At 49.6% G+C, this 27,411-nt stretch overlaps 1 protein-coding gene across 4 annotated transcripts; it reads right to left on the reverse strand.

The window, feature by feature from the left end:
• Positions 1 to 423: 423 nt before the first annotated feature.
• LOC105497104 (sialic acid binding Ig like lectin 12) lies at positions 424 to 27,294 on the reverse strand. Of its 4 annotated transcripts, none has more exons than XM_011767855.2 (11): positions 27,103 to 27,294; positions 17,300 to 17,596; positions 16,883 to 17,002; positions 10,770 to 12,262; positions 9,373 to 9,753; positions 8,888 to 9,169; positions 8,620 to 8,667; positions 7,453 to 7,722; positions 6,453 to 6,549; positions 5,988 to 6,084; positions 424 to 1,103 (listed from the first exon to the last, which is right to left on the reverse strand). In XM_011767855.2, the coding sequence occupies exons 4-11, from the start codon at positions 11,194 to 11,196 to the stop codon at positions 915 to 917; spliced, it is 1,791 nt and encodes a 596-aa protein (XP_011766157.2). In that variant the 5' UTR covers positions 11,197 to 12,262; positions 16,883 to 17,002; positions 17,300 to 17,596; positions 27,103 to 27,294; the 3' UTR covers positions 424 to 914. The 4 variants fall into 4 exon arrangements, 3 of the variants coding, with proteins under 3 accessions (XP_011766157.2, XP_011766152.2, XP_011766154.2); XM_011767850.3 differs by lacking the exon at positions 9,373 to 9,753 and adding an exon at positions 4,094 to 4,186 and having other exon boundaries at positions 8,888 to 9,166; positions 27,103 to 27,285; XR_011617834.1 differs by lacking the exon at positions 9,373 to 9,753 and adding an exon at positions 2,995 to 4,186 and having other exon boundaries at positions 1,019 to 1,103; positions 8,888 to 9,166; positions 27,103 to 27,287.
• Between the last annotated feature and the right edge of the window lie 117 nt (positions 27,295 to 27,411).

Consider the following 27,411-nt stretch of genomic DNA (forward strand, 5'->3'; position numbering starts at 1 on the left):
TTTGGAGGGGACCGGCAAGAGAGGGACCCAGCCCAGTCACACAGAAGCCTGGAGATGGAGGCTCCAGCAGGAGGTCTGCAGACCCCACCCAGGACCTGAAGATGATGTTATGGGTAGCGTGGCCATTGGGCACTTCATCTGCCAATCAGAGCTGGCCAATGGGGTGCAGGCCGGGGCGGGCCATGCGCAAAGCTGGGCTTTAATTCCAAGCGCCCACTCCCGCAGCTCCTGCACTTCCAGCTTCTCAGATTTCTTCACCCATGAAATCAACAGCGATGCTGCAAACTTACGGCCAAGGGGTGCCCAATCAGTGGTTGCTTCACTAAGTGCCTGATGAGAGAAGAGACCTCAGAATCAGGCAGCGATTAAATTCCATCCCTGCCCTGAGTACCTGAGCGACCTGAACGCAGTCCCAGTGAGGCTCCCTCACCCGGATGCACCATGGAACCATCAAGTCAGCATGATTAGCACATGCGTCAGCTCAAATATTTAATTTTTTTTGGTGACAACATTTAAACTCCTCTCTTTTAGCTATTTTGTAATACTCAATACATTATTCTGTTATTTGGAACAACACGGATGAACCTAGAGGACATTATGTTGAGTGAAGTAAGTCAGGCACAGAGAGACAAACACTCTACGATCTCACTATATTTGGAACCTAAAATAGTCAACCTCAGAGAACTAGAGAAGAGAATGATGGGTACCAGAGACCGGGGCGGGGAGTGTGGACTGATTGGATGGAGAAAGGGAGAGTTTGGTCATCAGGCACGCATTTTCAGTTAGACAGGAGGAATAAGCTCTGATGTCCTGTTGCACAGCATGGAGGGCTGTTAATTCTACAGGAATCAGCCTGGGGCATCTTTGCTGGAGGGGTTGTAAACACTCAAACAGGCCCGAGTCTCTGCAGTTTCTCACTTGGGCATCTTGATCTCGGAGTACTCACAGCCGGTGGCCTCCTCTTCCTGTGGGTCCTGAGGCCTCACTTTGTGGAAACTGAGGAATGCATACTGGATCTCTTCTTCCTCTGGGGATGGGGCAGCCAGGGCGGGGGGAGCATGGTATGGGGGGCTCTCATCTGCCGGGGATTCAATCAGGAGTCCCTGAATGGAGAGAGAGAAGGGAGTCAGAGCAGAGCAGTGGGGCCAGCATGCACCAGAGAGCGTCCAGGAAGGAGGCCCAGGAGTTCCTTCCTTCATCCATCCCATGTGCACTTTGTTGAAATCTCTTTAATACATTTCTCTAATATTTAATACTCAATTATCACCTTATTTGGTGTTTACTAATCTCATTAACTTCCGACAACAACTCTATGATAAGATATTATTATTGTGTCCATTTTATAAATTTGAAAACTGAGGTAGAAATGGTTAAGTACCCTGTGCAAACTCCCTCTTACACCAGGACCCAATCCAGTCAGTTCCTTCTGACCCCCAAAGTCTGAAGTCCTGCTGAGGCCTCCTGTGTGTGAGTTCCTGAGCCGGGTGCTGGATGGACCATGGTGGACGTGGTGGGCGTGGGCTCTGACCTCCTGCATCTCACTCTTTAACTGAAGGAGGTGGCAATAAATGACTACCAAACAAATGAATATCTATATGTGAATTAAGATGGGCTGGAAGAGGGCAAGCGAGAGAGAATTACAGGGCCTTGATTCGGACTTGGCACCTGCCCTTGAGAAGCTCACAGTTTAGTGGTATGGGGAAGACAAGTCAGTAAAATAAATTATATCCTTCTTATAGGAAGATTAATAGCTCCTCCAAAATGTCCATGCCCTAATCCCCTGAAACCTGTGGATCTGCTACCTTACATGGCGAAAGGGGCTTTACAGATGGAATTAGGTTAAGGATATTGAGATGGGGAGATTATCCTGGATTACCTGGGTGGGCCCAATGGAATCACAGGGGTCCTTACAAGTAGTGAAAGGAGGAGGGCATAGATAGATTGGAAGATGCTGGGCTGCTTGCCTTGCAGACAGAGGGAGGGTCTTGAGCCAGGGAATGCAGGTGCCTCTAGAAGTTGGAAAAGTGAGAAAGTGCATCCTCCCTTGGATCCTCTAGAAGGAACTGGCTCTGCCTGCCAATGCCTTGATTTTAGTCCAGTGACACCCATTTTGGCCTTGTGACCTTCAGAACTTTAAGTTAATCCATGTATGCTGTTTGAAGCCAGGAAATGTGTGGCAATTTGTCACAGCAGCCACAGGAAACTAATAACAGACTCACATGGTGGAGAGTGGCAGAGGCTGCCTGGGAGGCTCCTCCTTCATCTCCAAGCTTCCCTGCTACTCCCCTGCACAGCAGATGCTCCATGAAACTGTTTGTGATTTCATTCCTTCCCCCATTCTCTCTTGATTACTCAAATTAAAATTCACAGACATAGACCACATCTGAGCACTGCTATTATCAAGGTCACCGTGACCACCACTTGGCTGAGCCTAAATGTCTATCTTGCAGTCTTCTCCTTCCTGGACTTTGCAGCAGCAGAGGACCCAGCTGCTCACCTTCCCTACACAGAAACCCTTCTTGACTTAACTACAGGACATCGTGCTTTCTGGGTCCATCTCACCTTCTTGGCAGCCATTTTGCCAGATGCTCCACATCTCCCTGACCCTAAATATCAGAGCAGCCCTGAGCTCTTCTTTACTTTTGCTTTGAGATCTCATCCACTATGTTGTCTTCATGCCGTCAATAAGCTGACGACTTCCAAATTTACACCCAGCTCACTCCCCTCTGCTGACTATAGTCCTTGATCAAATAGTATACTTCAAACCCACACATTCTTGTCCAAAGGCACACAAAATGCAACATGTTCTATCTGAACTCCTTTTCCCCACCCAATCTCTTTTTTTTGCACAATCTTTTTGGCCTCAATGACTGACACCTCCATTCTACCCATGGCTCAGGGCCAAAATCTGGAAGCCTTCTTGCTGCCTCTCGGTCATTCACATTGTACACCCAACCTATTGGCAATGCCCATAAGTCTAACTTCAGAATTTACCCAGAAGACAGCCATGTCCACCACCGCTGCCATCCTGGTTCCAGCCAGCACCACTTCCTGCTTGGGATGTTCACCAGCCTCCTCTCTATCTTCTCTGCTCTGTCCTTCCTCTACCACACACGGTCTCTTCTGCACACGGCAGCCAGAGGGATCCCATGAAAATGAAAGGTGATCGTGGTCTTTTGCACAAAACTATCCAAATGCTCACGGTGCCCTGTGCAGCCCGACACGATTCACACACAGGCTCAACTTCTCCGAAGCCATTTCCTGTTCTCCGCCCTGCTTGCCTCCGTCTAATCACACAGACATCCTCGTGGATCCTCTCACTGGTCTCTCCTGTGCCTGAGCCTCACCCTGCTCTTCCCTTTGTCTGGAAGGCTCTTCAGTCTCACAGTCAGTGTCAGATCTGAGCCTCCTTCATTCCTGTGCTCAAACATCACTAACAGAAACACAAGTCACCCTACAGAATGGTAGAAAATATTTTCAAGCCATACATCGGAAAAAGGTTTAATATCCAGAATATATATATTTAAAAAAACTCTTAGAACTCAATAACAGAGAAACAAGTAACGCAATTTTGAAAACAGGCTTAAACTCTGATAGACTTTCTCTAAAGGTGATATACAAATCAAAAGAAGCATATGAAAACATCACTACTTACTAGAAAATATAAATCAAAGCCATAATGAGATATCACCTTGCACCTATTAGGATGGCTACTGTCAAAAACAAACAAAAACCAAAAAGTAACAGGCCTTGGTGAGGATGTGGAGAAATGGGAACCCTTGTGTGACATTTGTGGGAATGTAAAATAGTGTAACCACTGTGGAAAACAGTATGGCAGCTCCTTAAGATATTAAAAGATAGAATAATCATGGAGTCCAGAAACCCTACTTATGGACATACACCCAAAAGAATTAAAAGCAGGATATTAAAAAGATATTTGCATGCCCATGCTCACGGCAGCATTATTCACAATAACCAAGAGGTGGAAGCAACCCAAATGTGCATCAACAGATACATGGATAAACAAAATGCGGTAAATAGACACACAACGCAGTATTAATTACCCTTTAAAAAGAAGGAAATCTTGTCATACCTTACAATGTGGGTGAACCTTGAGGGTGTATGTTAAGTAAATTGTCCAGTCACAAGATGAGAGATACTGCATGATTTCACTTACTTGAGGTATCTAGAGTAGTCAAATTCATAGGAAAAGAAAGTAAAATTGGTGGTTTCCAGCAGCTGCAGGAGGATGAGGAGGATGGGAGGGGGAGGGCAGAGTTGTTGTTCAACGAATGTGGAGTTTCAGTTTTGCAAGATAAAAGAGTTCTAGAGATCTAGCACAACCATAAACTTAATAAAGTTTAAGGTGGTATATTATGTGTTATTTTCCACCACAGATGGTTGGATGGATGGATGGATGGATGGATGGATGGATGGATGGATGGACAGATGGATCGTTGGGTGGATGGATGGATGGATGGATGGATTGATGGATGGATGGATGGATGGACAGATGGATCGTTGGGTGGATGGACGGACGAACAGATGGGTGGGTGGGTGGATGGATGGACAGATGGATGGATGGATGGACAGATGGATGGATGGATGGATGGATGGATGAATAAACAAAAATAAACCCACAAGCCATCTCCTTGGCACTTCCTATTTCTTCTACCTTGCATTTTCCCTAAAGTATGTATCTATCTTTATATTTTATTCATTTGTTGTTTTATTAGTTTTGATTGGTTGATTGGTTTGGCTATATCCCTCTGTATAGAATTAAACTTCAATGAGCCCAAGACTTTTAAATGTTTTCCACAGATGGGTCACTGGCACCTACAGTACTCTTCTCTTAGGAGGTGCTCTCTAAGTTTTCCTGAATAAATTAAGGAATGAAGGGATGGATGTTACTCTGCTACTCGAAACTTTCCACAGGCTTCCAGTCACATTCGATACAATCAATAAATGATGAGTGTAATATTTATATCAGGGCATGAAGGATGAATAGGAATCAGGGAGTGGGGAGAAAAAAAAGCATCTGAGGAGGAGGAACAGCCCATGAGAAGACGCAGAGGCGCAAATAACCTTGTTGGTGATGACACTGGAGTCCAGCATGGATGGAGCATGGAGCAGAGGCAGGAGTGACTGGAGGCGGGGCTGGGATTGGGGCAAAGCCAGGGAGGCCCTTACCCAGAGCACAAAATTAAAAGGGTGCCCCAAATCTCAGCAATGAAGATGAACACAATTTTAACACAATATTTAAAAAATCAAAATTAATATTAAAAAATCCATGGAAAGGCCGGGTGCAGTGGCTTACACCTGTAGTCCCAGCACTTTGGGAGGCCGAGGTGGGCGGATCATCTGAGGTCGGGAGTTTGAGACCAGCCTGACCAACCTGGAGAAACTCCATCTCTACTAAAAATACAAAATTAGCCAGGCATGGTGGCACATGTCTGTAATCCCAGCTACTCGAGAGGCTGAGGCAGAATTACTTGAACCCGGGAGGCAGAGGTGGTGGTGAGCCGAGATTGAACCATTGCACTTCAGCCTGGACAACAAGATCGAAACTCCGTCTCAAAAAATAAGAATAAAAATAAAAATAAAAAATTCATGGAGAACAAAAATTTAAACAAACCCAGATTAGTGACAGTGCTCTGCTGAGCCAAGTGGAGCTTGAGGCAAAAGTTATTCAACATGCAGAGGAACCAGACAGTGATGGCTGAGGAATGGTCCCTCCAGGCAGGGAAGGGGAGGTGAGAGGCAGGGAGGTGAGGAGGTCCCAGACAGAAATCCAGAGGCTTCAGCAGTGAGAGGGGTCAGGATGGGATGGGGAGGGCCATGAAAGCTGTTCTTACGAGGAAAAATGGACAGAACATGATTTTTCAGCTGTAGGGGAAGAAAGGAAGGACAGAGAGGAGGTAATCCCCTTCCATGCCTGGCCTGGGAGAAAGCAGGGGGAGAAGGGCTGTTGTTCAATGCTCACTCACCTGAGAGGCCAAGCCCCTGATGGCGTTTGCATCCTCCATGCCTGTATCCCCCACACCCGCTGCTGGCCTTGCTGATTTCTTCCTGCAGGACCTCACTCTGAGTGAAGAGACCAGAGAGCCTTTCAGTGTGGTCAGATCGGGGTGCAGTGCGCAGACCAACCCCTGCTCTGTATTTCCTACTGGGGAGTTGGAGGGGTAACTGAGGTGGGAGGGGGTGGTCCCATTCCAGAGACCCCAATGTCGAAAACAGAGTCTCTTTTCTCCTGGGGTCTGAGGTTTGCCACAGACGTGGAGCCCCACAAACAAGGGTGCTGGTGAAATTCTCACCGTACACGCATGACCTCATTCTGGCTCTTGCTTCAAGCTCTTGACCCATCCAGGTCCTTCCAGCTCTGGTTTCAGGGATTCTGTTCCTAGCCTGCCCACCCCCAAGGCTCTTCCTCCCTCCCCAGGGTCAATGCTCACACAACAAAGATGACGAAGAAGGACAGGAAGACCAGGACTGTGACTCCAGCTCCCCCGACCGCCTCCAACGTCACTCCTGATACAGGCCTCATTTTGCCTGAGGATGGATTGGAGTTGTTTTGGTGTTTACCCTCCAAGAACTGGACCTCTTCTCCTCCCACTGCCTGTGGGGCCCCAGACTTGGGTATGCCAGTCCCGCTTCACCGACACAAAGAACAAAGACGGGAGGGGACTTCTCCTGAGGTCACTGAGGCATGACAGTGCTGGGTGCAGTCTGCCTTTATTTAAAATTTTGGCCGGGCGCGGTGGCTCAAGCCTGTAATCCCAGCACTTTGGGAGGCCGAGACGGGCGGATCACGAGGTCAGGAGATCGAGACCATCCTGGCTAACACAGTGAAACCCCCATCTCTACTAAAAAATACAAAAAAACTAGCCGGGCGAGGTGGCGGCGCCTGTAGTCCCAGCTACTCGGGAGGCTGAGGCAGGAGAATGGCGTAAACCTGGGAGGCGGAGCTTGCAGTGAGCTGAGATCCGGCCACTGCACTCCAGCCTGGGTGACAGAGCGAGACTCCGTCTCAAAAAAAAAAATTAATAAATAAAATAAAATAAAATAAAATAAAATTTTGATTAGTGTTCACCATGGAACTGTTTTGTAATAATTTTTAATTTTCAAAAAGATAATCATATAGCAGTATTATTTCTCTCGCTTGCTGAGTTGTTTTATTTTTGGTTCTTAAATTGTGTGCCCTAAATGAGTGCCTCACTTGCCTCACACTAGTCCAGGCACTGGAAAGCAAGGCCCTTGTCTCCCCAGGCACATCTGTCCAGGCCCCAGCTCCTCCCCTCCAAGATCCACTCCTCCCCTCTCCCCACCCTGCACTCATTGCTCGGCAGGAAGAAGACAGTGATGCTGTGGGTGGCAGGGAAATTCCACGTCTCCCAGCTGGACCCTGAGGGTGGGGCAGGCGTGTCCTCCTCCTCCAGCCCCTCCCCTACCCACCTGTGTACTCATTTTGCAGGGAGAGGCTCAGGGAAATGTGCTGGGAGCCCAGAGGGTTCTGAGCTCGGCAGGTGAATTCCCCTTCATCCCTCACATGCACTCGAGGCAGCTCCAGCACTCCAGGATTCAAGGGCTGTGAGGGGCACAGGGTCAGGCTCCCTCGGGTCCAGCTCAGCCTGGCAGGCGGATTGCTGTCGACAGCACAGACGAGGTGCAGACACTGGCCCTCCAGGACTGAAAGGGCTGAGCCATTCCTCAAAGTTGTGGATGCTGTAGAGAAAGAGGCAGAGGGTCAGAGACACAAAGTGATCGAGACAGGGAGGAAGGATACAGAAAGAGACTGGTGAATGGAACAGACACTGATACGGGCTGAATTGTAGGGACATACGCACGTTCACCGCTCACTGTTGGGGATGTAAACTTGTCCACCTTTAATTAGAACAATTTCACTATATCTTTAAAAATCAGAAAGAGCATATGACTCTGCTATATTTTGCTTTTAGGAATTTATCCCGTACACTTAGATATTCCTTGTGGGAGTAGATACAACATTATTCATTGCAGTGTTCGTGCTGTAGGATAAAATTAGTGCCATGATCTTCCATTAGAAGATGCCACAAAATCAGAGACTATTCAGACAGTGGAATCACACACAGCCCTAGAGGAGGGTGTGAACAGTCTCACTACTGACGTCAGACCACCTCTGAGATCCTCCAGGTGCACAAACCAAGGCTCAGACCAGCCTGGACAGACCCTGGTCAATTCTGGGGACAGACTCTGCTGTGCATTATACATTTTTGTCCATGTGACTATAGTATGTGTCCAAAAGAATGTAGCTCAGAACTATTGGTGAAAATAAAAGGATGAGGTAGGATGCATACTCAGGAACTGGAAGATAAGGGACCTCAAAGCCTTGTGCTGCTGTGTGAATGTCCCTCTGCCCTTGCCACGAGACCAAAATAGGGGTGTGTGGAGTTCAAGGGGAGTGAGGGGGTGACGAGAAGGTACTCAGGTGGCCACGGGGCTGAGGATCGGGGATGGGGCACCGGGGCTCACACACAAGGGCGTCTTAGGTCACCAGGGTGAGTTCAGGATGAGGAGGGACCTGGCTCTCCCCTGAGCTGAAGGCTCTGCTCCTCCAGCCCCAGGGAGGGAGCTCTGTCCCACCTGTGCCATCTCCTTGGAAGACAGTCACGGTCAAGTTCTGAGGAGGGTCTGGAACAGAAAGACACAGAGACCCCATCACTTTGAGGGCTGGGGACACCGGTCGTGTCTCTCCAGGAACCCCATAAATGGGGAAGGTGGAGCCAGCATCCTCCTGACCCCCAATTCCCAGCCCAGATTCCAGGACCCAGATCCTTGTGTCTGGGTCCCACATCCAACTGGCCTCAGGGAATCCCAGTCAGGGACCCAGGCGTCCTGGCCCAGAACTCACAGGATACGTTGAGTTGGACAGTCCTGGTTGTGGTCATGCCGGCCCCAGGCAAGGTCACGTGACAGGTAAGGCTGGTGCCGTGGTCCTCAGGCTTTGGGATGAGGCTGAGCATCGAGGAGCGGGTGATAGTGGGGTCCAGGGAGAACACAGAGGCCCCCATCCAGGTGATCGTGGGGGCCGTCCCCAGCTCACAGGCCCAGGGCACAGAGCAGGTCAGGTTCCTGGGCTGGCCAGCTTCCAGGGTCCCCGGGATGGAGAAGGCAGGCATGTGAGTCAGGGCTGGTAATGAAAGGGAGACAGGCAAAATAAGGGTGTTGGGGTCTGAAGTGTGGCACTGAGGAGGCTCAGGCTCTGGTCTTACCTCTCCCCTGAGCCAGACATGCTTCACCCCCAACTCCTTCCCAGGATGGGGATCCCATCTCAGCCTTACTCTGTGGCCCCTAGACCTTCCACTCTGGCTGGTCCTGGAGCCTGAGACTTTCGTGTCACACGGACAGATATATAGTTGTCATATATATAGTTCCATTTCCTGCTTCCTCTCTCCAGCCGGAAGTAGTAGTTCCCTGAATCCCCCTTCCTGTCATCTCTGATGCTCAGGGAGCAGTTGTTGGTCTGTGGGTCCCCAAGGAGGAGGAATCGGCCCTGGGTTTCCTCCTGCACTTTTCCACTTGGGATGTTTGTGGCCACCGGAATATCACATAGTATATGGGCCCCTTTCTTGAACCAATATCCATAAACAGGGCTAGAGTCAGTCCAGTTGTAATGGGGGTAAAGGACACTGCAGGGCACAGAGACACACAGGCCCTCCTGCACGGTCACCGACTCTGGCACCTCCAGCCTGTATCTTGACAGTAGGGCCTGGGACGCTGTGGAGAAAGGAGGGTCGGCTCAGCCCAGTCCCCACTGTCCCTCTCTTCATTTGCCCATAGCAGCGGCAGCAGCATGTCTGAGGCAGAGGCTCCCTGGGCTCCCTGTATGAGCAGAGAAGGGGGAGGGAGAGGAGGGGCAGGGCTATGAGATCCATCAGGAACTGGAAAGGAGCAGGAGACCTCAGCCCTGCATGGAAGAGAAACTTCAGACCCACACGCTATAGGACCTGGTTCCTTCTGCACAGAGTGAAGGAAACCCTAAAGCTCAGAGACCCTAGAGACCCACCCCGGGAGGAGCAGAGACTGTGTCCCACCTCCCACCTCTGGGCTTCCCTGGAGCACTAGGGCCTGCACCAGACATGTGGGCCCTGCCCTCCTGGCCTCTGGACCATCGTGGAGGTCCCCCCCTGTCTTTTGAGTGTCTAAATGTGGATCTCCGAGGACCTCAGGGTATGAGAGATGGAGAGGTTATGAGCTGAGTCCCCTTGCCCAGGCTCAGGTGCCTCTGCTGCCCTTGGTTTGCACCAGGAAATTGTCCCTCCCTGGCCTGGCCTGAGAGAGTCACAGGGTTGTGTAGACCTAAGGCTCTCAACTGGGGAGGACTTAATCCCCCAGGAGGTTTGACAATGTGTGGAGATACTTGTTATTGTCCCACTGCATGGGTGGGGCGGGTGCTTCTGGCATCTGGTGGGGAGAGGCCTGGGATGCTGCTAAACCCCTGTCATGCCCAGGACAGGCCCTGAAACTAGGAGTCATATGGCCCCACATGCCACAATGCCAGTGTCAGAGCAGGATGAGGATGTCAGGACTGTGGGTCAGGGCTGGTGAGGGGAGGGCTTGCAGGATCAGGAGGGGCATCCGAGGTGCGGTCCTGGAGAAGCTCAGGCTCTGGTCCAGCCCCTCCCCTGAGTTTATCACCCCCGGCTCCCTCCCAGGACATGTGTCCCATCCCAGCCATGCCCGAAAGTCCCCATCACATTTGCCTTTGGCCTCTCATGGAGCCCGTGCCTTACCTGTCACATGCACAGAGAGCGGGACATAATTATAATTCCATTTTGTCTTTCCTGTCTCCACACGAAAGAAGTACGTCCCTTCATCACTGCTTCTGGCATCTCTGATGCTCAGGGTGCAATTCTTGGTCTGTGGGTCCCCAAGGAGGTGGAATCGGTCCCGAGTCTCCTCCTGCACTGACCGAGCTGGGTTGTTTGTGGCCACTGGAGCATCCCGGTCTGTATGGGACCCTGCCCAGAACCAGTAGCCATGAACTGGATCGGAGTCATTCCAGCCATTTTGGGGGTAGGAAAAGGAGCAAAGCACAGAGACACACAGGCCCTCCTGCACCGTCACGGACTTCTGCATCTTCAGTTGGTAATCCTCCTGTTTGTTAGCTGCCACTCTCCCACAGAGCAGGGGTGGCAGCAGTAGCAGCAGCAGTAGCATGTGTTGGGTTGGAGGTGCCAGGATCTCCGAGGTAAATCCGTTCCTCAGGGTTCTTCTCTCATGAACTGAGAGCTCAAGATTTAGAGGAGGCCCCACAGGAAGTTGGGAGTGAGGTCAGAACAGTGACCTCAGAGGAGGAACTTCACACACAGACACTATCAGGGCCGGGTCAGCCCTGGGAGATCCACCGTCCACTACCCCGTCCACTTCTGGGGACGCTGAGGCCAGAGAGGGTGAAAGATTCACCCAGATTTCCACCCCATGCAGGACCCACGGCACCCACTGCCTCCCTCTCAATGCACTTCCCTTTAGGTGATATTTTTGACAAGGTGAAAATGAGTACCCTCTGACCAGATCTCTTACTCAGTCTGTGGATGTCTGTGTAGGTCGGAGGTGAGACTATAGGATATAAGAGATGGAGGTGCAGGTGGGATAAGCAGGCAGCCTCTCTTCACTCCCTCAGCAGCCACGAGGTGGAGGGGGGCACCCCGTCTCTGTACAGTGAGTTCAACACAGCAGAGCTAGACGCTGTCCCCAAAGAGTTACTGTGTAGTGGGGAGACACTGACGTTCCTGGTGTCTGAGCCGTCCATGGCAGGAGCTTCAGTGGGGATACCAGGCAGGGTGTGGTCGCACTCTCCTAGGTCAGGGAAACAGTCTCAGGAGGACTGAGCAGAGAGACACGGGGTTGAGGATTCCGTGTGTTGATACACGTCAAGGACACAGACAAGAGGCTAGTTTGCAGGAGGCCTGGGAAACTGAGACTGTGACTGTGGTACAGTGGGGTCTGGAAGGGAGGAACGTCGGAAAGGAAGGGTCAGATTTCTAAAGGAGTAGATGTTCCTTTCTCCGTCATGATTCTCTGGGCAACAGATGGATTCCTTCACCACTGCTGTCTCACAAGTCCTCGTTACTCCAGAGCACGAGGGGTCTGCCAGCTCCCGGGGCTTTGTTCCTGCAGGCTCTGCTCCCAAGGGTTCATGTTTACAGGAGACGTGAGGGAGCACACCAGCCCCGGTGCGTCCACTCTTAGTGATGGGCAGGATTTCATGGGAGAAGAAATGGACCTGAATTCAACAGAAGATTACTTGAAACTGTATGGTATGTGCTGGGAGGAAGGTGGAGAAAATCCTGCAAGGTGCTCCCTCCTTAGAACCATCTCAGCTTTTCTGAAACGTTTTTTGGGGGAAATGTAATACAAATAAATAAAAGTACCACCTAAAAAATGACTCAGTGATTTTCACGAAATGAACACTGTTCAAGAAACACAACTTCACAAGGTAATTGTCAAGTCTCTCCCATGAGATGAAGAAAGAAATTGCATTCATTTATTCAGCCCTGTGTTTCCCCTTCCCATGGGCCACACCCACTCCCTCTTGAAGGAGCCCCAGACTCACTTTGATGCTAATGGTCTCCTTGCTTTTCTACGTATTTTATCATCTGAGTGCACTGCCTTGAATACTACGGCTTTGCATAGGTTTTTCTAAAGACTTTTTTTTTTTTTCACAGAAAATCACAATCTGTTTTACTTTACTTAGCTTCATGGATCTTCTCAACCCCATGTTGTCCCCTAATTGCCCATAACCTAGAGTAGATTTAGTCTGCTGTGATAATTGAAAAGGAAATGTGCAGGATTGGGGCATGCATAGCTGCTCCTCTCCCTGACACCACTAATTCCTGCATTCACAGCTGGTATCTCATCCTGCACACCAATCTGCTCCTGGGCCCCCATCCTTGCCCCTGTCACTTTCTTCCTATGAGAGCAGTTGCAGCATCTCAGTGACAGGAAGGGCTGGACCATGACTCATCTCTTTCCCACGGTCCCCAATTGGCAAAGAAAAGCAGAATATGGGAAGGAAGGACATGAGGAAGCCACAGAGAATCTGTGCAAAGGAAGAACGTATGAACCACACATGACACAGAGGAGTTGATGGGTCCTCTAGTCCCTTTTCCACAATTTGGAGAGGAAGATATGAAGGTCTAGAGTGACAAGTTCTACGGCTGTATGTGTCTCCTCAAAATTTGTTTGTTGACGCTGGAACCTCCATGTGATGGTATTAGAAGGCATGGTGTTTGGGTAGGTGATTAGGATTCGTCTAATAGGATTAGAGCCTGATATGGTTTGGATCTGTGTCCCAACCAAATCTCATGTGGAATTGTAGCCCTTGATATTGAAGGTGGGGCATGATGGGAGGTGGTTGGATCATGGGGCTGGATTTCTCATGAATGGCTTAGCACCATCTTCTTGTTACAGTTCTTGTGATAGTGGGTGAGTTCTCACAAGATCTGGTTGTTGACCGTGTGCATCATCTCCCCATTTGTTCTATCCTGCCTGTCTGGTCATGTGACAAGCTGGTTCCCCCTTTGTTTATTGCCATGACTGTAAGTTTCTTGAGGACTCCCCAGAAGCCAAGCAGATGCCAATATCATGCTTGCTGTATGGCCTGTAGAACCATGAACCAATTAATCCTCTTTTCTTTATAAGTTACCCAGTTGCAGGTATTTCTTTATAGCAATAGGAGAATGAACTAATACAGAAAATTGGCACAGAGGAGTGGGGCTTTGCTTTAAAGACACCTGAAAATTTGAAAGCAACTTTGGAACTGGGTGACAGGCAAAAGTTGGAAGAGTGTGGAGGGCTCAGAAAAAGACAGGAAGATGAAGGAAAGTTTGAAACTTCCTAGAGACTGGTTGAATGGTTATGAGTGAAATGTTGATAGTGATACAGACAGTGAAGGCCAAGCTGAAGAGGTCTCAGATGGCAATGAGGAACTTATTAGAACCAGAGTAATCGTCCCTTTTGCTATGCCTTAGCAAAGAAAGGCTGCACTGTGCTCCTCCCCTAGGAATCTGTGGAGCTTTGAGCATAAGAGTGATGATTTGGAGTATCTTGTGGAAGAAATGTCTAAGGAGCAAAGCATTGAAGTCATGGCCTGACTGCTTCTAACAGCATATGCTCATGTGTGAGCAAAGAAAGAAATCACCAAAAGCTGGCCCTTATATTGAAAAGGGAATAGAATGTAACAGTTTGGAAATTTTGCAGCCTGGACATGTGGCATTAAATAAAAGCCCATTTTCAGGGGAGGAATTCAAACAGCCTGCAGAAATTTGCATAAGTAAAAAAGAGCCAAGTGTTAATAGCTAAGACAATGGGGGAAAAGTCCTTGAAGCCATTTCAGAGACCTTCATGGTAATCCTTCCCATCACAGGTCTGGAGGCCTAGGAGGACAGAATGGTTTTGTGGATCAGGTCCATGGCTCTGCTGCCATGTACAGCCCCAGGAAACTGCTTCCTGCATCCAACTGTGGCTCAAAGAAGCCCAGGTACAGCTTGGGCTGCTGCTTCGGAGGGTGCAAGACATAAGCCTTGGTGGCTTCTATGTGATGTTAAGCCTGTGGGTGCACAGAATGCAACAATTGAGGCCTGGGAACCTCTACCTAGATTACAGAGGATGTATGGAAAAACCTCGATATCCAGGCAGAAGTCTGCTGCAGTAAGGGACCCCTCATGGAAAACCTCTGCTAGGGCAATGAAGAGGGGAAATGTGGGATTCGAGCTTCCACAGAATTCTCACTGGGATACTGCCTAGTGGAGCTGTGAGGAGAGGGCTACCATCCTCCAGACTTCAGAATGATAAATCCACCGTCAGCTTGCACCTGGAACCTGAAAAGCTATGGGCACTCAGTGCCTGCTCTTGAGAGCAGCTGTAGGGGTTGAACACCACAGGGGTGGAGCTGCCCAAGTCCTTGGGATCCCATTCTTTACATCGGTGTGCTCGGGTGTGGGTCATGGAGTCAAAGAAGATTGTTTTGGATCTTTAAGATGTAATGACTGTCCTGCTGGATTTCAGACTTGCATGGAGCCTGTCACCCCTTTCTTTTGTTCAACTTCTCCCTTTCGGAATAGGAGTATTTACCTAATGCCTATACCCCCATTGTAACTTGGAAGTTACTAACTTGTGTTTGATTTTTACAGGCTGATAGGTGGAAGAGATGAACCTTTTCTGGGGTAAAATTTTGGACTTTGGACTTTTGAATTAATGCTGGAATGAGTGAAGACATTGGGAGACTGTTGAGAAGGGATGATTGTATTTTGCAGTGTGAGAAGGACGTGAGATTTAGAAGCTGGGGGAGAGGGAATGATATGGTTTGAATCTGAATACTCGAAAAATATCATGTTATAATGTGTGGTACAAATGTACAAATGTATCATGTAATAAAGGTTAAGATGGTAAATTTTATGTAATGTGTTATTTTCCACCATAGATTGTTGGATGGATAGATGGATAGATGAATAAACAAAAATAAACCCCGAACCATCTTCTCAACATTTCCTCTGTCTTCTACCTTGCATTTTCTCAAAAGTATGTGTCTATCTTTTATATTGTATTCGTTTGTTGTTTTATTAGTTTTTTGATTGGTTGATTTGTGTGGCTATATCCCTTTGTATAGAATTAAACTTCATTGAGCCCAGCACCTTTTTTGTTTGTTTTGTTCTGAGATGAAGTTTTGCTTTTGTTGCCCAGGGTGGAGTGCAATGGCACAATCTTGGCTCACTGTAACCTCTGCTTCCCAGGTTCAAGTGATTCTCCTGCCTCAGCCTCCCAAGTAGCTGGGATTACAGGCACATGCCACCATGCCTGGCTAATTTTGTATTTTTAGTAGAGATGGGGTTTCACCATGTTGGTCAGTTTGACCTTGAACTCCTGACATCAAGTGATCCACCATTCTCAGCCTCTCAAAATGCTGGGATTACAGGCATCAGCCACCACATCTGGACTGAGCCCAAGACTTTTAAATGTTTTCCATAGATGGGTCCCTCATTCTTGGGAGGTATTCCATAACTTTTCCTGAATGAATTAATGAATGAAAAGACCGATGTTACTCTGCTGTTCAAAACCTTCCTCAGGCTGCCAGTCTAATTCAATACAGTCAATAAATGATGAGTGTGATATATCAGGGAATGAAGGATGAACAGGAATGAGGAATTGGGGAGGGAAAAGCATTTGGGGAGGAGGAACAACCCATGCAAAGATTCAGAGGCACAAATAACCTTGTTGGTGATGACAGTGGAGTCCAGCATGGATGAAGCATGGAGCAGAGGCAGAAGTGGCTGAAGGCAGGATTGGGACTGGGGTGAAGCCAGGGGGGCCTCACCCAAAGCACAAAATTTAAAAGGTGCCAAAAATCTCAGTAATGAAGATGAATAAGATTTTAACACAATATTAAAAAGATCAAAATTCATATAAAAATCCATGGAGAACAAAAATTTAAATAAACCCAGATTAGTGACAGTGCTCTGCTGAGCCAAAGGGAGCTTCAGGAAAAAGCTATTCAACATGAAGAGGAACCAGACAGTGATGGCTGTGGCATAGTCCCTCCAGGCAGGCAAGTGGAGGCAAGAGGCAGGGAGGTGAGGAGATCCCAGACAGAGATCCAGAGGCTTCAGCAGTGAGAGGGGTCAGGATGGGATGGAGAGGGCAATGAATGCTGTTCTTAGGAGGAAAAATGGACAGGACATGATTTTTCGGCTGTAGGGGAAGAAAGGAAGGACAGAGAGGAGGTAATCCCCCTCCAAGCCTGGCCCGTGAGAAAGCAGGGGGAGAAGGGCTGTGATCCAGTGCTCACTCACTTGAGAGGTTGAGCCCCTGACGGAGTTTGCATCTTCCATCCCCCTAACCCCCATACCCGCTGCTGGCCTTGCCAATTTCTTCCTGAAGGATCTCAATGTAAGTGAGGAGACCGGAGAGCCTTTCAGTGTGGTCAGATCGGGGTGCAGTGGGCAAACCAACCTCTGCCCTGTATTTCCTACTGGGGGAATGGAGGGGTAACTAAGGTGGGAGGGGGATGGACCAGTCCCAGAGACCCCAACATTGAAAATAGAGGCTCTTTTTTTCCTGGACAGTAGGGCCCGAGGTTTGTCACAGATGTGGGGCCTCACTAAAAAAGGGCACTTGTGAAATTCTCACCACGCACCTGTGCTCATTCTTTTCCTTGCTTCACACTCTTGACCCATCCAGGTCCCTCCAGCGCTGGCTTCAGGGATTCTGCTCCCAGCCCACCCTCCCCCAGGGCTCTCCCTCCCTCCGCAGGGTCAATGCTCACATGATGAAGATGACGCAAAAGGACAGGAAGACCAGGGCTGGGGCTCCAGCTCCCCCGACCGCCTGCAGCATCCCTCCTGAAGGGTTCTGAGCTCGGCACGTGAATTCCCCTTCATCTTTCAGTTGCACTCAAGGCAGCTCCAGGAGCCCAGGATTTAAGGGCTGTGAGAGGCTCAGGGTCAGACTTCCTCAGGTCCAGCTCAACCTGGCAAGGGGATCGCTGTCGAAGCACAGACCAGGTGCAGGGACTGGCCCTCCAGGACTGAAAGGACTGAGCCATTCCCCAAGGTCGTAGATGCTGTAGAGAAAGAGACAGAGGGTCAGAGAGACAGTGATTGAGACAAGGAGGAACGATACAGAAAGAGACTGGTGAATGCAACAGATGCTGATACAGGCTGAAGTGCAGGGACATACGCAACTTCTCCACTCACTGTTGGGATTGTAAACTTGCTCAGTTTTAACTGAGAAAAACTTCACTGTATCTATTAACATTAGAAAGAACATATGACACTGCTATATTTTGCTTTTTGGAACCTATCCCATCCTCTTAGATATTCCTTGTGGGAGTAGATTCATGATTATTCATTGCAGTGTTTCTGCCATCGGATAAAATTAGTGCCATGATCTCCCATTGGGAGATGCTACAAAACCAGAGTCCATCCATGGAGTGGAATCACACACAGCCCTAGAGGCGGGTGTGGACAGTTTCACTACTGGCACTGAACCACCTCTGAGATCCTCCAGGTGAGCAAACCAAGGCTCAGGGCAGCCTAGATGGACACTGGGTGATTCTGGGGACAGACTCTGCTGTGCATTTTGAATTTTTGCCTATGTGACCGTAGCATTTATCCAAAAGAATGTAGCTCAACACTGTTAGGGAAAAGGAAAGATGAGGTAGGAGGCCCATTCAGGAGATGGAAGATAAGAGGTCTCAAAGCCGTTCTAAATTACTTTAGTCTCAGATATTCCTTCACAGCAATGCAAAGTGGACTAACACAATACTTAAAGTCATCCTGCTTTGTGAATGTCCCCCTGCCTTTGCTGTGGGGCTGAGGTGTATGTGTGTGGAAGAGTCTTAGGGGAGTGGTAGGGAAGTGTAGAGTCATTAGCAGCTTGCAACCTCAACATGGAAAAGCTACAGGCACTCAGCTCCAACCCATGAGAGCAGCCACATGAGCTACATCTGTCAAAGCCACAGGCAGAACTGCCCACGGCCTTGGAAGCTCACCCCTCGCACCAATGTGCCCAGGATGTGGGACACAAAGTCAAAGATTATTATTCAGATCTAAGGTTTAATGTCTGCCTGCAGGAATTCGGACTTGCATGGAGCCTGTTGTCACTTTCTTTGGGGCAATTTCTCCTTTTTGGAATGGGAATGTTTTCCCCACTGCCTGAACCACCAATGTATCTTGGAATTAAATAACTTGTTTCCTATTTCACAGGCTCATAGGTGGGAAGAACTTGCCTGGAGTCTCAGATGAGACTTTCATTTGATGCTGGAAGGAGTTAAGATGTTGGGGGATTATTGGGAAGAGATTATTGTTTTTCTATTTTTAAGAGTCTTCATTTACCAACTTGGGGACCCTGGAGCTCAGATGCCATGTAAGATTTACCTCCATCTACCCCCTTTAACTCAGCATCTGGTTGGTACTCGCAGTGCATGGAGGTTGAGGGATCAGCTCCTTGTCTCTCTGTGACCAAAACAGAGTCATTTCAGGAAGTGCCAAGTGAGGGGACAATATCTTGCAGAGTTTACTCCACTCACCCCACATACCCCATGCCCTTCATGTTGCCTGAAACTCCCACCATCAGTGTTACCTTTGAGTACAAGCATTCAGATCTCAAAATGTGTTGCAAGCATTGCCCGGTTGAATGACAGTGGAGGAAGGGAGACTTGGAAGTGGACTAATGCCTAGTAGGGTGGGAGGGTGCTTCTGGGCGACCAAAGGTCAGTGAGCTCACCAGGAAGCATGAAGGGGTTTGGCTGACACCAGCCTAAGGTGGCCAGATTTATCAAAATAAAACCAAAAACAATGCAACGTGTGTGGTTGAATTTGAATTTCAGATAAAAACTTTTTTTTTTTTTTTTTTTTTTTTTTTAGTGTAAGCATACCCCACGCAATATTTGGAACATACTTACACTAAAAATATATATTATTTATTCTCTATCTGAAAGTCCATTTCAACCAGGCATCCTGCATTTTATCTGAGAAGACCAGTCCCTCCAGCAGCTGTCCCTCCCCTGCATCCATCACCACTCCTGCTGGTAGCCCAGATAAGGGGAGCTCCCTGTGGACTTTCACTCTGTTTCCTCAAAGATGTCTAAATTGAGGACCAGAGGGAGAGCCCCCAAACCTCTCTGCATGCATAGCCATGGCCCCAGGACAGACATAGGTCTCCCTATTCTCTTCCCTAGAGGGGGCTCTGAAAGGACCACCTCAACAAGCCTAAGGCCAGGCAGCCCCCTGGAGACCCAGAGGACAAGTGGGCAAGGTGGGCTGGGGAGTGAGGAGGAAGGGAAAGCAGTCCTTCCACCTTTGGTGGTGTCCATGTTCCCTGCTCCTTCTGCTACTCCCAAGACGGCTGGACTGACTCTGACCCACTTCACAGCTACTGGTTCGGGGAAGTGGCCCTTCCAGTCTCGGATGCTCTAGTGGCCACAAACAACCCAGATAGAAAAGTGCAGGAGGAGACCCAGGGCCGGTTGCAACTCCCCAGGGACCCACAGACCAATGACTGCTCCCTGAGGGGTCATACTTCTTTCGTGTGGAGAGAGGAAATATGAAATGGAGTTACAAAATTAACCAGCTGTCCCTGCATGTGATGCGTAAGGCATGGGCTCCAGGAGAGGCCATAAGCAAAGGTGCTGGGGGCAGCAGGGCAGGGCTGGGACTGGATCTCCATTCTGGGATGGCATTGGGTTGATGGGCTCAGGGGAGGAACTGGACCAGAGCCTGAGCTTCCCCCGGGGTGGCACCTTGGATCCCTGTCCAAATCCTGCTTGCCCCCCTCTGCTCACCAGCCCTGACCCACAGGCCCAACCCACAGGCCCAATATCGTCATCCCAACAACCCTAGAGTCCATCTGCCCCAGCAATCTAACCTGCTCTGTGCTCTAGGCCTGTGAGCAGGGGCCCCGACGATCAACTGGATGGGGTCCTCCATGTCCCCACTGGGCCCCACCTCGGTGCTCTCTTCAGTGCTCACCCTCATCTCACATCCAGGACCACAGCGTCAGCCTCACCTGTCAGGTGACTTTACCTGGGGCTGGTGTGACCACAAACAGGACCATCCAACCCAATATGTTCTGTGAATGTTGGGCCAGGATGCCCAGGCCCCCGACTGGGATTCCCTGAGGACAGCAGGATGTGGATCAGGGTTGGACACAGGGATCTGGGTCCTGGAATCTGGGCTGGGAGTTGGGGGTCTGGAGGATGCTGGCTCCACCTTTTCCATTTGTATGGCTCCTGGGGAGAGAGGACCAGTGGCCCTCAGCCCTCACAGTCACACACCACCACGTCCAGCTAATTTTTATATTTTTAGTAGAGATAGAGTTTTACCATTTGGCCAGGCTGGTCTCAAACTCCTGAGCTCAAGGGCTCCTCCAGCCTCAGCCTCCCAAAATGCTGGGATTACAGGCATGAGCCACTGCACCCAGCCTCAACATGAGATATGGGGACAAACATTCAAACTGTATCAAGTATAGAAGAAGATGTGTTTATGTTATATTCAAATATTCTTTCATTTTCTATCAGAGACTTGAACATCATGGGTTTTGATATCCAAAGGGGGGTTCGATTTCCCCACTAATACCAAGAGACAAACATATCTCTTTAAAGATGTGTCTCCAAATGCAGTTACATTCTCAGGTACTGGACATTGGACTTCAACAGATAAATTTGGTTGCAGGGAGGAACACAGTTCAGACCCTAATATTTACCTTCCCCTTTTCTCTGATCTCTGGTTCCCCACGGGCCAATCTGGGCATTCTCAAAAAATGCTCATTTTGGCAAACATCACACCCTCCCCTCCCTCCACAGAGCTCAGAAAAAGGGCCTCTCACAGGAAGGTGTAAACAGAGGAGGGTGTGGGTGTGGCTCCCTCAGACCTGAGAGCTGACCCCTGAGCATTAGCTTTGGGTTTTTCATAAATGCCTTTTATCACGTTGAGGAAGGTCTTTTCTATTCCTTGTGTGCTAATCGTTTTAATATGGAAGGGTGTTGGATTTTGTCAAATATTTTTCCTGCATCAATTGAAAATGATTCTATGTTTTTTTCTTCATTCAATTAACGTACTGTGTTACATCAATAGGTTTTCATATGTACACCACCCTTGTATTCCTGGGATAAATCCCACTCAGTATGCTGTATAGTCTTTAATACACTGCTGGATTCAGTTTGCTGGCATTTTCTTTAGGACTTTTTGCATCTATATTCTTAAGCGATATTGGGCTGTAGTTGCATTTTCTTGTGATGTCTTTCGTATTACCAGGTAATACTGTGTTCATAGAATGGGTTAGGGCATATTCTCTCCTTTTTTATTTTTAAGAAAAGTTTGAGAAGGGTTAGAGTTAATCATAAAAATGTGTAATCCCAGCACTCTGGGAGGTCAAGGTGGGTGGATCACTTGAGGTCAGGAGTTTGAGACCAGCCTGGCCAACATGATGAAACCTCATGTCTGCTAAAAATACACATATTAGCCAGGCGTGGTGACACACACACCTGTAATCCCAGCTACTCAGGAGGCTGAGGCAGGAGAATCACTTGAACCAAGGAGGCAGAGGTTGCAGTAAGCCAAGATTGCGCCACTGCACTCCAACGTGGGGGACAGACTAAGACTCCACCTCTAATAAAAATAAATTACAAGCAGTCAGAGAAAACCACAAGCTATAAACAAGGCATAATGATAAAAATTAGAGCAGAATTCCCATCAGAAATTACACAAGCCAAAACAATTTAAGTTACCGGAGAGAAAAATGTTAACCTGGAATTTCATTAAAATTTCCATGAAAATATTTTTTAAATGAATGTATATGCAATGTTTCCAGACAAACCACAACTAAAGGAATTAATCACCATCTTTACACGTTAAGAAATATAGGAGTTCTTCAGGCAAAAGGAAAATGATACCATAGAGAAAATCGGTCGTATACAAAGTAATGAAGAATAATTGAAGTGGTAAATATGTGGATAAACATAAAATAGTTTATTTTCCTAATAAAAAATCTACAAAAAATTAACTGTTTAAAATAAACATATTATGGGATTTGTAAAACTATGTTACGGGAATGAATTTGGGGCTTATGAAGCCCACATTAAAGTAAGCACACAGAAACAAGGCATTACAGGAAGAATAATTGAAATTGTAGTCAAGCATATCAGTCTATTTCCTCACCTGTCCTGACAACCGCTCCTGTAGGGCCATAAGGAAGAGTCATGAGGAACACAGGTGAGGGGTGGAGAGAAGTTATTCTACATGGGAGGCAGGGCCGGAAGACCCAGGAGCTCTTTGCTCCAGCCCTGTGCAGGGTGAGTCTCAGGACACAAGGTCTGAAGGTCCCTCCCCTCTGTCAGGCTCTGGAGCCCAGACCTCAGCCCTGCTGTGAGGAGTGAGCTCCCATCACCCAGAGCAGCACTGCCCCTCGGAAGCCCCTGAACCAGGGAGGTAAACACAGTTCTGAGAGGAGAGACCAGCGCTGTGGAAGGTTCCTCTGGGGAGAAGAAGATGGGTGAGATCAGCCAAAATGTGGGGGCTCAAATTCCAGGACACCTTGAGAACAGCTTCTCCCCTGGTGCAGTAGATCCAGGTGAGGCTACAGGTTAAAAGGAAGCCATTCCCCGCCCCAACTTTGGACCTCCTTTAGCAGGGTGAGGGTCAGAGGTCAGGAGCCTCACTGCTCTTCAGAGATTTGGGGTCAGTATTAGGTGGTACCAGGCATAGGAAAAGCTGGAGGGGGCAAGAGGTGGGAGTTTCCTGAGTCCACACTTCCCCTGCCTGTGGCCCCCTAGAAGCAGGTGTTCAGCTAACACTCGCCCTGCACAGCCAGGCTCCGGGAGATGGGGCGGGAGCCCAGCAAGAGATGAGCCCGGGAGGTGCTGGGACCAGCTCAGCCTGGCAGGGGGGCTGCTGTCAGCATTCACAGACCAGGCTTAGGGACTGCCTTGCTGCATCCACCAGGAGTGGGCATTGCCCAGGACCTGTGGGAGGAGGAAGACCGAGAGAGCCAGAGGGGCAGGGTGGAGAGGCCCTTCTCTCCCTGTGTCCTCCCCCAGACTCAGGAGAGGAAACAGCGTTTCTGCGACAAGCATTGCAAGCAAGGGCAAGTAGGAGCAAAGACCCCCAGCATACAGGGGTGGGGAGGCGCCTTAATGATCCCGGGACAGGGGTATGGAAACATGGGGTGGACTTGGCCCTATCAGGACATGGAGAGAGTGTCCCGGGATGACCAGCCTTGATGTGCATAACTGTGGAGGGCGCTAACCCTCGTGGTTCTGGCCACTTGGAAGAACCAAAACAGGTGACACACTTGGGCTTTCTCCTGGGGCCACAGGAGCCAAGGGAGGAACTGAGTAGGGAAGGGACAGGGAAAGATCTGGCCAGAGAGAGACCCCTCTTTGGGGTCTGAATTGAGGTGGGCTGGAGGGAGCAAGACCAGAGGCTGCTAGGCCAGGAGGGAGGTTGCTGCAGGTCCAGGCATCACCCGAGTCCAGGTGAGCGAGGCCAGAGGTGGGGATGGAGGAAAAGAGTGAGTTGAGACATTTTCCAGAAGTCAAGTTTGCAAAACTCACCAACTACTGGAAAGTACTGGGGAAATACAGGGATGTGCAAAGGGACTTTGAGGACATTGACTCCGGCTGCTCAGACAGGAGGGGCCTCCCAAGGGGGAGTGGGACGTGTTCGGCACCAGCTGACCCAGCAGAGATTTATGGGAGTCTTTAGGGCAGAGGTAGGACTGGGACCACCAGGGTGGAGGGGCTTCCTGGAAGAGTCATGCAGAGAGTGGCTGGAGGCCGGGGCCCCACTGCGGGAACTGCTGGATTTGAGGTTCCTGTGGGAGGCGGGGATGGCACGGCCAGAGAAGTGGCAGGGAACCGGGAGGAGGCTGTCCCGGGAGATGGAGGGGAGAGGGAAGGATGGGGGAGAGGAAGCACTGGCTGTTACGGGCCCCACAACCCTGTATTGGACTGAACAAAGGAGGACAAATGTGGGAATAAAGACAAAAGACAAAAGAATATGTTTGGAAGAAGGGGTCAGGGGGCACCTTGCCTCTAGTAGACAAGGGCCCTGATCTTCCACAGCCCTTTGTATTTTTCGGTAAAGGAGATAGCAAGAAAGTGGGGGTGATTGCCGGTCTGTTGCTTGATCCAGAGTAGGCTTGCAAGACTGCATTCCTCAAACAAAAGGCTCTAGATGTCCCAGTAGATAACGTCAAGGAGCCCGGCACCAGGAAGTGATTTGCCTCAGCAAACCTTCTGGCAGCAGGCGCAGTGTGAGTTTGCCCACATCCTGCATTCATGATAAACAGTTTGCTGTTTGATCATATAGCCTCCAGTGGAATGTTGGGTTGGTCACAATCCCTTTGACCTTTTTGGCTCCCAACAACCGGCAGTGACAGTGGGTTGTCAGCTGGGAAGTCACAGTGACCCTAGAGAGCCCCGGCCTGGAGAGGGGGCAGAAGCGAGACTGGACGGGTTGAGAGTGAGGGGTTGTGTTGGTCACACTCAATGACCTTCCCCTATTGGACCCCTAAGACCTCAATGCTCCCCAGGGCTGGCAGAGACCCACCCCATTCAGAAAGCTGAGGGCCTCTCCCACCTGTGCTGCTGTCCCCAAGACATGGATGCCCAGGTTCTGTGGAGCATCTGGAGTAGAAATCGCTAACTGACCACCTGCCGAGTGATGGGTGGTCCTGAGCAAGGGGGTGGGGTCTGAGTGTTCCCTCCACCTTGACCCCAGCCAGGCCCCTAAGAACAGTCCCCCAAGAAGAATTCCCCAGAATCACAGGCCCTGCTCCACTTCCCTGACATCCCCTGCCCTCAGGGACACCAGCATATTGACCCAGCACTGTCAGGGCACGTTGTGTTGGGGGGTTCTCCACAGTCACACCAGCTCTGGGGAAGGGCTCTCCGCGGGTGAGGTTGGTGCTGTGGTCTTGCAGCCCCAGGCTGAGTGTGAGCACCAAGGTGTGGGGAGTCTTGGGGTTCAGAGAGGTGGAGGTCACCCCAGATCCAGGAGAAGGTGGGGGTACTCCCTCTTACAGGCCTATGGGACTATGGGGTTATGCTCCTGGAGTGTCCAGAGATTCTAGGGTTTCCTGAATGTGCATGTAGTGTCTGAGTCAGAGCTGGGGAGGAGACAGAGACCCAGGCTCTGCAGGTGGGGACCCCAAGTGTGGCCCTAAGACCATCCTCTGCCTAAGGCAACTGTCTTCCCCCAGCCAGACCCAGCGCCCAGTCCCCTCAGGTCCCTCCCAGGATGAGATGCAGGGGGTCCAGCCTGGCCATGCTCTGGGGGCCCTCAGGATCCCTCTGTGTGTCATTGTGTGATGCCATTTCTCACCCATCATACGCACAGAGCGCTGATTTCTGTAAATACAGTTCACGTAAGACCTGTTTTCCACCCTAAGGAAGTGTGTGCCCAGCCAGGCACGGTGGCTCACAAGTACTCCCAGCACTTTGGGAGGCCAAGGCGGGCGGATCATGAAGTCAGGAGTTCAAGACCAGCTTGGCCTATGTGGTGAAACCCCATCTCTGCTAAAAATACAAAAATTAGCTGGGCACGGTGGTGCATGCCTGTAGTCCCAGCTACTGGGGAGGTTGAGTTAGGAGAATCACTTGAACCCAGGAGGTGGAGGTTTCAGTGAGCTGAGATCATGCCACTGCACTCCAGCTTGGGCAACAGAGTAAGACTTCACCTCACCAAAAACAAACAAACAAACAAACAACGTGTGTGCCCATGTCTCCTCTCTGTGCTTCTCTGATGTTCAGGGAACAGGTGTTGGCCCAGGGGTCTTCCATGAGGTTAAATCAGCTCTGGGTCTCCCTCTGCATGTAATGATCTGGGTTGCTTGTGGACACTGGAGTGCCGTCGTGTATATGGGCCCCACCCTGGAACCAGTAGCCATAGTTGGGGTAGCATCATTGCAGCGATTTTTTGGGTAGAAGATGGAGCAGTGCAAGAAAATGCACAGGTTCTCTGGCACCAAGTTGGGCACTTCCAGCCAGAATCTGGCATCCTGAACCAGGGCCCCCGGGGTAGACACAAGGGTCAGCTTGGTCCAGCCCCACAGCTCCTCTGCCCAGGGCCACTCACCTGCCCACAGCAGGGGCAGCAGCAGCAGCAGCAGCCGAAACATCTCTGAGGCAGAGGCTCCCTGAGCTGCCTGTGTGAGCAGAGAAGGGGAAGGGAGTGGACAGGAAGGGCTGCAGGACCCATGGGGAGCGGGGGAGGAGCTGGGGACCTCAGCCCTGCACAGAAGAGGAACCTCAGACCCACACACAGTCAGAGCTCATCGTTCCACAGAGAGTAACGGCAACACCCAGGCCTGCAGACCGCAGGGACCTTGATTCCTTTTCTCCTGCTCATCTGCCTCTTGTCAATTTATTTCCTAGGCTTAATTACCCAACCCTCAGAGGGTGTGGAGAAAGTCTTCCTCCCTCTACCATGCAGTGTAGATTTCTTAATATCAAGCAGCACAATGGGCATTTAAATATATGAATACGAAGGGTTTTTTAACATCTAGTTTCTGGATATAAGAAATTTCAATAACGTCTTCAAAGTAGTTGCCATGCAGCATGTTACTTACGGAAAGCAAAAGGAGAACACAGACGTTCTATGAGCCGGTGGAGAAGGAGTTTCTCTTCCCTAAATACTGTCATTCAGTACGAGGTGGTCAGGAGAGATGCCCTCAGTTTGTGCCATTCTGATATGGGTGGGGTGGTGTCTCCTTCTGGTTTCGTTTTTGGTTCCCCAGTGAGAAGTGAGGCGGGGCATAATTTCATGTGCTAACGACCATTGTTTCTCCTCTTTGTGAAGAATATAATCAATTCTTTAGCTTATTATATTTCAATTGGATTTTGTTGGCTTATTGTTTTCTTGCGAGAGTCCTCTATAT

The sequence above is a fragment of the Macaca nemestrina genome, chromosome 20 (assembly GCF_043159975.1).
Source record: "Macaca nemestrina isolate mMacNem1 chromosome 20, mMacNem.hap1, whole genome shotgun sequence".
Taxonomy (NCBI): domain Eukaryota; kingdom Metazoa; phylum Chordata; class Mammalia; order Primates; family Cercopithecidae; genus Macaca; species Macaca nemestrina.

Coding starts and splice junctions, on each gene's coding strand:
- LOC105497104 (XM_011767855.2), bottom strand. CDS start 11,196: ATGCTACTGCTGCTGCTACTGCTGCCACCCCTGCTCTGTGGGAGAGTG. Junction 9,754..10,769: donor GCTCTCTGTGCATGTGACAG/GTAAGGCACGGG, acceptor CTTTCTCCACAG/CGTCCCAGGCCCTACTGTCA. Junction 7,723..8,619: donor CTTCCAAGGAGATGGCACAG/GTGGGACAGAGC, acceptor CTTTCTCTACAG/CATCCACAACTTTGAGGAAT.